Source organism: Zea mays, chromosome 1 (genome assembly GCF_902167145.1).
Source record: "Zea mays cultivar B73 chromosome 1, Zm-B73-REFERENCE-NAM-5.0, whole genome shotgun sequence".
In the NCBI taxonomy this organism is placed as follows: domain Eukaryota; kingdom Viridiplantae; phylum Streptophyta; class Magnoliopsida; order Poales; family Poaceae; genus Zea; species Zea mays.
In genome coordinates this window covers 187919824-187929041 of record NC_050096.1, presented here as the reverse complement: position 1 = coordinate 187929041, position 9218 = coordinate 187919824, and the positions used below count along the sequence as shown (strand labels likewise).

The 9218-nt window shown below is 51.3% G+C and overlaps 1 protein-coding gene across 2 annotated transcripts; it reads left to right on the top strand.

Annotated features, from left to right (window-relative positions):
* Positions 1-2613: 2613 nt before the first annotated feature.
* On the top strand, positions 2614-7526 carry LOC100279739 (Phosphatidylinositol/phosphatidylcholine transfer protein SFH13). 2 transcript variants are annotated; one of them, XM_008674614.3, is made up of 15 exons: positions 2614-3198; positions 3381-3453; positions 3573-3846; positions 3950-4049; positions 4146-4412; positions 4500-4577; positions 4656-4757; positions 4840-4889; positions 4981-5080; positions 5172-5270; positions 5373-5492; positions 5606-5762; positions 6222-6592; positions 6758-6838; positions 6939-7526. In XM_008674614.3, exons 2-15 carry the CDS (start codon positions 3447-3449, stop codon positions 6957-6959), a joined length of 1827 nt encoding a protein of 608 aa, XP_008672836.1. In that variant the 5' UTR covers positions 2614-3198; positions 3381-3446; the 3' UTR covers positions 6960-7526.
* Positions 7527-9218: the final 1692 nt, after the last annotated feature.

Genomic DNA, 9218 nt, shown 5'->3' with positions numbered 1-9218 from the left:
AACGGATAAAATATCCAATTTTATATTGTTAAACATACAAATAGACACATGTTTTTTAGCAAGGAAGAAGTTTAGATTTAACCGGCTATACTTCCTTCGCTTTTTTTATTTGATGTGGTTGTTCTTTTTTTTTTCAAGAACTTCAATTAGCTCGATCGGCAGTTTTTACTTTGACGAGAATTTATCTTAATCTAGACTCGATATGTACTGTTCAAATGTGCAGAGCAATGAGTTGGTTTTGGATTAGCTTGTGCAATGCGCACGGTCCCATTGCCACCGAGTACGCACGCGGCGCGGCTTGATCAACGAAGAGCAAGAAGAGGAATTAATAAATGCAACGTAGCTAAACGACGAGCGGGGGGAGGAGAAGATCTGATGCGTGGACGTGGGTGCAGATCTGCAGGAACGACCTTAACCACCGGCGCCATGAATGAACTCGCGATCATTGCCGAAGCTTCGTCATCAATAGCTCCCGGACCCGCACAAAACCCGGGCAGTGACCACATGGCAATGGCAATGGGAATGGGATTGGCATGGGGACGAAACCAATCAAGCATCCCGGTGGGCGCACGCATCCGTCCCGCCGCCGCGCCCGGCCGGGACCGCGGCCCGGATCGAATCAGGTGGTGTGGTGGAGGAGGAGGCGGCGGCGGCGGAGGGCTGCTTGTTTGGACCCGCTCCGCTGGCTGCGGGATGGATACACCGTCCGAGACGAAGGGAGGACGGGGTGGCTTGCAGAGCTGGCTGGGTGTGGGTGGATGGGATGGGACGGCTCGGCTAGACGTGAGAGCGAGCGCGCATCTCGGTCGGGTGCCCCCAGTCCCCAGCCTAGCTTGTTTGGACACAGGCGGAGGCGGGGCGGTGCATGCAGTGCAGCAGCCGTGCAGTAGTCAAGCTCACGCACGTCGCTCTGTACTGCAGCCAGCATGCATTGTTCAGTGTAGGCTCGACGTCCCTGCTCCTGTCTCCAGTGCCCGAGTCTCCGTCAGTCGCGTTCACGTACCACGGCACCAACGCACATCCACGATATTTTTTTTAATCTTCTAATTTAGCCCCTAATTCACCCCGTCAAACCCCCCCCCCCCCCCCCCCCCCCCCCCAAACACCCTCATGACGTAAATGTGAAACTATGGTAAAAAAAACCCCGGTCGCCGTCGCGCCAGCCAATGCCTGGTGTTTCTCTGTTCACGGCATGTCGGGCAGCGCGGTGTGGTCACGCTCGGAGTCGGATCTGAGCCCGGAAGGAAGGAAGTGGCCACTGGCAATGCATGGCGCAGAAGCGAAGAAGAGGCCTGTGAAAAAGGTTTTATTTTTCTTCTTTTGGCTGTTGCCGTTGTTAATCCTCCTCCTCCTACTCCTCTTTATATATAAAAAAAACTGATACTGCTGTGTTGTGAAGCGGCAAGAAAGAAGGTCAGGTCAGCAGCAGCAGCTAGGCAGCCTGCTAGCGGCTGTGCCTCGCTCGGCCTTTTGCGCCCCCGATGCTGGATTCCTGGAATGTTGGTCTCGCGGACCGAGCCCATGGACCGGATCCGGCGCCGAAAGGGGCAGCTGCAGCAGCTGGTGCGTGCCCCGTGAGCAGTGTCCATGGACGGGACGGACCATGCAAGAGAAAGGGGGAGAGAGGTGGAGGCACAGGCACGGGTCCTCGCTAGGGAGGCGAGCCAGCCAGCGCGTGGAGAAGCGGGACCGTGGGTGGCCTGGCCCTGGCCGCGCGCTCGGCTCTGCACGCACCTAACTCCGTACGGTCCCGAGGACGGACAGGCGGACCGACCGGACCGCGACGCGACAAATCCCCCGGCCCCACCCGTCACATCCCATCGATCGATCGCCCACCTCCCCCAAAATCTAATAATCTAATTCATCGTAATCTAGTACGTGTTAATCGCAAACCGTGCAGATGGCGTGTCCTGTTGCTTTTTTGGCAGCACGCATTACTGCCACCCACATGAGTGGCAGATCCGTATCGTGCGTTACCAGTAATGTAAAACAAGGAGGAACCCGTGAGCTTTCTTCTCTTCCCTGTGGCCCTGGCTTCAACTCCACGTAGCCTGGCGCCCTGGCCCTGGCTCGCGTCGGAGTCGGAGGCCACCACCACACGTCGAGGCCGTCTCGTCTCGTCGCCCCAACCAGGCAACCATGCATGGCCGCGGCAACCACCCAGCACAGCACCTGCACGGCGCGCTCCCTCCCCGTCCTCGCCTTCGCCTGCCTTGGACGACCAAATGATGGTGTCCCCGTTTGGGCATTTCTCGATCCACGGCGGCGTGCCTACGTGCACGGCGTTCCATTCTCCTCGGAGGCCTCCCCGGGCCGTCCGTCGTTATCCCTCCTCCTTCTCCTCCCTCCCGGTGCTGATCCATCCGTCCATCCATGATCCATCCTCCGAGATCCGAAAAGGGCGCGGAGGGAGATATCTGAACCAAAATCCAGGTCCACCCCATCCGCTCAGAAAGCGGACGCGCCACATTTCCAGGCGATTGAGAAGGGGGGCACCCAAAAAAAATCATCCATCCTGCAACTACTCATCCATCCTCGTCTACGTACGGGTATCTGCGTACAGCGCGTCTCCGGATAATAAAATACGTTTATATAAAGCAGCCCGGGCAGGTGCCCACCTCCCCCTCCCCTCCTCCAGTTCCCATCAAGCAGCAACAAACTGAGAGGAGACAGAGGGGCGCAGGAGAAAGAGAGGCAGTGCCGAGCAGGGAGAGAGAGAGAGAATCCCCGACCTCTCGCCTCCGCCCTAGCCACCAAGGTTCCTCCTGATCGATTGATTCCCATCCATCCAAAACCCCAACAAAATGTGAGTTCTCATCTCATCCTCTCCTCTCCTATCCCGCGAGAGATTTCCACCTGTTATTTTTTTTCCTTTCCGGTTTCGTGGATGGGGATCTGTTCTGTTCTGCGTCGCGCGTTTTTTGTTCTGATCTGTTCCGGCGAACGGACTGGAGCTGCTGTTTGGGATACATTCCGCCCAGAACCCGGTTCCTGGCCTGCGGGAGGGAGGGAGGAGTAAATGAGCGGCCGCGCGCCGCCTCCCCACTGTCGGTCGACACATGCCGTTCCACTGGGTGGAATTTATGGCGACTCGGACGCGGCGCTGCTTTTAGTAGTAACCAATGCAGCTTCCTCCTCAGGGCCTGGAAGAAGCTGCGACCTTCTTTGTGTGTGTGTTTTTTTTGGCGACGAGATCTGGTCCTCGCCTCCCTCCCTCCCTCCGTTTCTTCCTCTGCTCAGATCTGCGCGGCGCGGGAGGGCTCGCGCTCCTGCCCGCCCGCCCGCGCTGCCAAATGCGCTTTGTGTTCCTTTTGTTAATGGCTACTGCAGTGCAGCGGACCTGATCGTTCCTAGCGTTTCTTTTTGTCTCCACCACGCAGACGACAGTGGCGGCGGTTCGAGGTTCGGTGCGAGAGCGCGACGTCCCGGAATCGGCGGCGGCGAAGATGTCGGGTAGGTGGAGGAGCGAGTCTTGTTCTTTGCTTTGGAAAGGAAAGAAAAACAGACATCTTTTTTTCTTATTGGGATGCTTAGCGCGGCGCCGTGCCAATCTCTGCCTGCCTTGCCTGCAGTGAGCCACGCGGAGGACATCGAGATATCACTGTGCGACGGCAACTCGGAGGACGAGCGGCGGCGGCGTAAGATCGGCTCGCTGCGGCGGAAGGCTATCCACGCGCTCAAGAAGCGAGGGAGGCGCCGCGTCGACTTCCGCTTCCCGCCGGCGGCCATCTCCATCGAGGACGTCCGCGACGCCGAGGAGGAGCGCGCCGTCGCCTCCTTCCGGGACCGCCTCGCCGCGCACGGCTTCCTCCCCGACAAGCACGATGACTACCACATGATGCTCAGGTCACATTAAAGCCCACCCCTTTGTTTCCTTGCCTGCGCTGCATTTGGACCCGGTTCTTGGAATGCCACTATGCCATGTTTTGAAACTCGCCGTTTGGATCAGGTTCCTCAAGGCCAGGAAGTTTGAAGCCGATAAGGCAATGCAGATGTGGTCGGAGATGCTGAAATGGAGGAAGGAGTTCGGAACTGACACCATCCTCGAGGTGACCGCTGCCAAGTCTGGACCGCAAGCAATACTTGGGAGATACTAATCTCTGTTTGGTATATACTAATACTCTGCTGTTGCTCCACGCGTTCAGGATTTTGATTTCGCAGAACTGGATGATGTGCTGCGCTACTACCCTCAGGGCTACCATGGTGTGGACCGCGAAGGCCGGCCCGTGTACATTGAGAGGCTAGGGAAGGTGGATCCCAACAAACTCATGCAGATCACGTCTGTGGATCGCTACATCAAGTACCATGTCCAGGAGTTTGAGAGAGCCTTCAGGGAGAGGTTCCCTGCCTGCACATTGGCTGCCAAGAGGCACATTGACTCGACCACTACCATCTTGGACGTCCAGGGTGTGGTATGTGAACGGTTCAGTTTGTGCTGTGCTTACAGAATACAGATCTGTTTGTAGTTTATTCAGTTTGATTGTTATTGCTTTCTTCAGGGGTTTAAGAATTTCTCCAAGACTGCCAGAGAACTTGTGCACCGGATGCAGAAGATTGATAGCGACTATTATCCCGAGGTAATTATTCTTTTCAATGGGTAATATGTTATGGTATTTTGCCTGTTGACCCAGTTAAGTAATATGTGATAAATGCAGACACTCCACCAAATGTTTGTTGTGAACGCTGGGAGTGGATTTAAGTGGATCTGGAACAGCGTGAAGGGCTTCCTTGACCCAAAGACTTCATCCAAGATTCATGTAAGGTCCATAAATTGTATACCATCCTTTAGTGGACACTTGTTTGGTAGCACAATCATTAGTTTTTGTTTCTTCCGTGTAGGTGCTTGGTTCGAACTACCAGAGCAGGCTTCTTGAAGTAATGGATTCGAGGTACTCATAGCTGTGTTCATCTGAACTTGTTCCCTTTAGCTGTTTCCTAGCTTCAGCCCCCCAACATTTAATATTGCTTGTTTTTTCTCAGTGAGCTGCCAGAATTCCTTGGCGGTTCATGCACATGTAGTGACAAGGGTGGTTGTCTTGGATCGAACAAAGGGCCGTGGAATGATCCTTATATATTGAAGGTGCCTTTTACCCTTTTGTGTTTACGTAGAAATAGGTCATCTGGATGCTGTCCATGTTTCTCTACGTGCTGATAGATAATATCATTTGTAGCTGATCCACAATTTGGAAGCTGGATGCGCGAGGGAAATCAAACCTGTTTCTGAGGGGGAAGAAAGAAACAGCTCATCCTTTCGGTTGGAACAGATGAAAGTAACATTGTAAAACTATATAAACTTCATTAGTTATATTGTAGGAAACTGATTGCCCTTTTGGATTCTTGTTCTAAACTACTACTGTGTTTGTCTCTTTCAGTGGCAGGGCTTGCTAAGTGATACATCAAATGCTGAATCTGGATCTGATGTTGATGATTTTGGTGCATCATTTGTTCATAAAGTTTCTGACTATGGTTGCTTGACTCCAGTTCATGAGGAAGTATGTTTATCCATTTCCCTTTGTAAATACAGTTGGATCTGATTTTCCAGCTCTACTTGGGTCCACATGGCACCTTGTAGTATATTGATTTGTTGTATTTATTTCTACCGAAGGTAAAGGGCACAGATCGTGTGACATACTTCAGCTATGATGATCAAAGCCACCCGGATATGGCTCCTGAATCTTACCATGGAGCGCGACGAGCTACTGGAATGGAGCACCACAAACCAATGGCTGATTTCAGCCAATATTCTGCCAATAGAAGGCCTGGTATATTCTTTTCCTACCATTTTAGTCAAATGAGTCTGAACCTAGTCAGGGCATTGAAGATCGTGTGTGATGTCACAGTTACCATACATTCCTTGTGTTATGTTTGTGAAACTTTAATTGCTACTCTTTATAGCGCTGCCAGCCATCTGTTCCCTGGTAACAGACATAAAACTCTAGTAAATGGCAGTGGAATTTCTACTGCCAAGATGACTGCCATTGTCTTATTATGACTAGGGAACAAAAGTGTGGGTACCTGTCAGGTGTGCTGTATGGTACACGTTGTCCTCTTCTAGGACTGATTCATTTACTGTGAAGTATATACTTAATAGTTTGTTAGCCTTGTTTGATGTGTGCAATCGATATCTCTAATAACATTCGCTGGAAGAAGCAATGTGCCTCTTTTTTTTTTACCTGCTCCAGTTATTTACAGTCATTGTTGAAACGTTCTACTATTCGCAGGGGACAGTGCTCTTAACGTCAATGGTACGGCCGCTCAAAGCGGCTGGGAAAACGTGGTGAAGCTAGTGGTTACAACTTTGGTCAAGCTCTTCTACTTCATCCGGCTTTTCCTCTCCACAGCCGAGAGGAGGCTCGAGAGCATCCATCGCCCTGCTCCACCAGCGGCCCCAGCAGCGGCAGAGGAGCCAAGACCTCGCGCCATCAGTGATGAAGAGGTGTGCGCCTGCCTGCAGCGCCTTGACAATCTTGAGTCGATGTGCAGTCACCTCGCCGCCAAACCGCCGCAGATCCCAGAGGACAAGGAACTCATTCTGTTGAGCTCGTTCGAGCGGATCAGATCCGTTGAGGCTGACCTCGAGAGGACCAAAAGAGTAAGTTACTATGATTTATTATTGAAAATCTAGGTTGCACATCAGCACATGTTGCCGATATGGTTGTGTGATGTTATAGCGATATAGTACTCAAATACACCATAATTTACTATCAGCAGGGTTTTCCTCCCCATCTCCCTAAAAAATGTCTTTTTTTGATGTCAGGTATTGAATGCGACCGTGGTGAAGCAGAAGGCACTGGTGGAGACTCTGGAATCCGTACAGGAGTCGTCGTCTAGAGTCAAGGTATATCAAGCCGAACTTTCATGTGCTGAACTGAAGTACTCGTCGACCTCAGTAGTTTTGCTAAGCTGAACACCGCATTCATTCTTTTGTGTCATCGCAGAAGAGGATGTTCTGTTCATAGGACATTGAGCCGAGCTGAGCACCAGCAGATCCCAGGAACCATGCCATCTGCGTCGTCATTAACCAACAAACTGTGAAGCTGACGTGCGAAGCTGCCAGCAGCCGGAGCGGAGCCGCCATTTTGACCTCGTCGCGACCACCCACTTCGTCAGCCCTCCGAGGAGGATGAACCAGCCTACACCAAAATGGAAGAGAAGACCGTAGCACCCATGTCCCTTCCTTTCATTCCCACTCGTTTTTGTAGCCTCCGTACGGTTGTATTTGTTCCCTGCCTTCCGGCGCTCCCGTTTTTTGATTGGTGAATTCTCTGCTCCGGCCGGCCGCCGAGCGCCATGCCAAGTGCTGTGTTACATCTTCTTTTCCTTGGTGCCGTCCGAATGGCTGGAGTCGTTCTTCTGTATACTGATGAGTACAGAGTAGTGACCCCCGCGGCAGGAGCTGAGCTGGGGAGAAGCACGGTGGCGAGCTTGGTCTGGCTGCAGCTCCTGTGCTGTCGTCTGTACATGGCACAGACTGCTTCTGGTGGCCCTGCTAATACAGATTGCTATGAAATGGCCTGTTTGGGTTCTGTGCTGGGATTTGTCGCTGGATGGATTGGTTTAGGCCACCTCCCCGGCTGACGGCATTGCTGAACGTATGGTGCCCTGCGGATGTATGTGCGTGCTCTGTACGGGACATTACGCGTTGTTCAAACGGCACGGGCTGACAGGCGAGTGGTAAGGGCCTGTCGGCCAGTCTTGTCCCGCCGACGATGCCGTGCCCCGAGCCGTTTCTCATGGATTTCAGTCAACAGCTGACTTTTGGATAGTTTGATGGAAGATGGCTGTGGAACTCCCTTTTGGGAGAAAAAAAAGTAGCTCTGGCATGAGCAGAACAGCTGCCGAGGGCGCCCACAGGGTTAGGCCCCCTTTGGAACGGAGGGTTGGCAAAGGAAATTCGTAGGATCACTGTTGCTAAGGATTTTTTCCTATCTGTCCCTTTGGTTCCCCCTTTGGTTCCAAAAAAATAAAGGAAAGAATCCATAGGATTGCCGTTCCGTGGTCTGATTTTATAGGAAATCTACCAAGAGGTCAGACCTCTTGGAACGATTCCTGGCGAAAATGTTCGCGCGTCGGGCTACTTTTATGCAACGGCTACCTTGTTTCAAATTCAAAAACACAGCAAAGTGATTCCTTTATTTTTCCTATAGTGCTACCAAAGACATTCTTATCTCAGTTCCTTTGTTTTCAATTCCTATAGGATTCAAAAAATCCACCATCTCAATTCCTATATTTTTCCTATTCCTATATTTTTTCCTATCCTCCATTCCAAAGGGGGCCTTAGCCTTAAAAGAAGTGCAACAAGGGAAGACCACCATTGGCAGTAGGATTTGGGCCACAACCACAGGCCACAGCCACTATTTCTGTTAGTTGCAGCGTGTGCTCGCCAGTGATCGCACGTCCTCTACGAAACTGCTGCTGTCTTGTGGTCCTCTCACACCTCACCATCCTCGCCCAACTGTCACCTCGCATCGCTTCGCTTCGCCTTCGGTAGACGGCGCTCCACGTGCTCGAATTCGAAACATGTTAAGTCAGTTTGAATTTCAAAAGTTCTCAAGAAAAGAAAAAACAAAGAAGAAAAAGATGTAGTTATTAACAAATATAATCGGGAGAAAAAAAAAAGAAAGCAAGGTAAGAAAGAAAGAGAAAACGGTGTGCGGCAAATTCCGGGGGGTGGCGGACCAGACGGATCCATTCTATGGGTCATGATTGATGGCCCTGTCTGTTCTTTGAGAGGATAAGATCACAACACGGCCTTCCCGAAGCGCTGACGGCGGCGGCGCTCACATTATTCTGGGAACCCACTCCTACGTGCATCTATCTCAACGGCGTGCCACCGCGAGTTTAGAAACTTTAGAATCTATCTTATCATGAACCCGATAACAATCAGAGAATCTATCTTACCACCAAATAATGGCACCTTGTCGTGTAGATGCTATATGTGAGGATTAATTTCCTTTTTTCACGATAGATAGAGGGAGTGCTTGTAACATTTAACTTTGCTTCTTTTGATCACTAACGTCTCCTACAGTGGAGATATTAAATCATTCGGTTTATAGGATTCGCAAGCATTTTAGTTGCAAATGTACCAATATATATTTTAGGTGTCCATATTAGAATATTAGAAGCTACTTATTGATCAAGACGGTTGAGCGTTGACCTAGAAGACACGTTTTTGTGACCCAAGGCGCATCACATAAATAAATCATTTCAGCGGGACC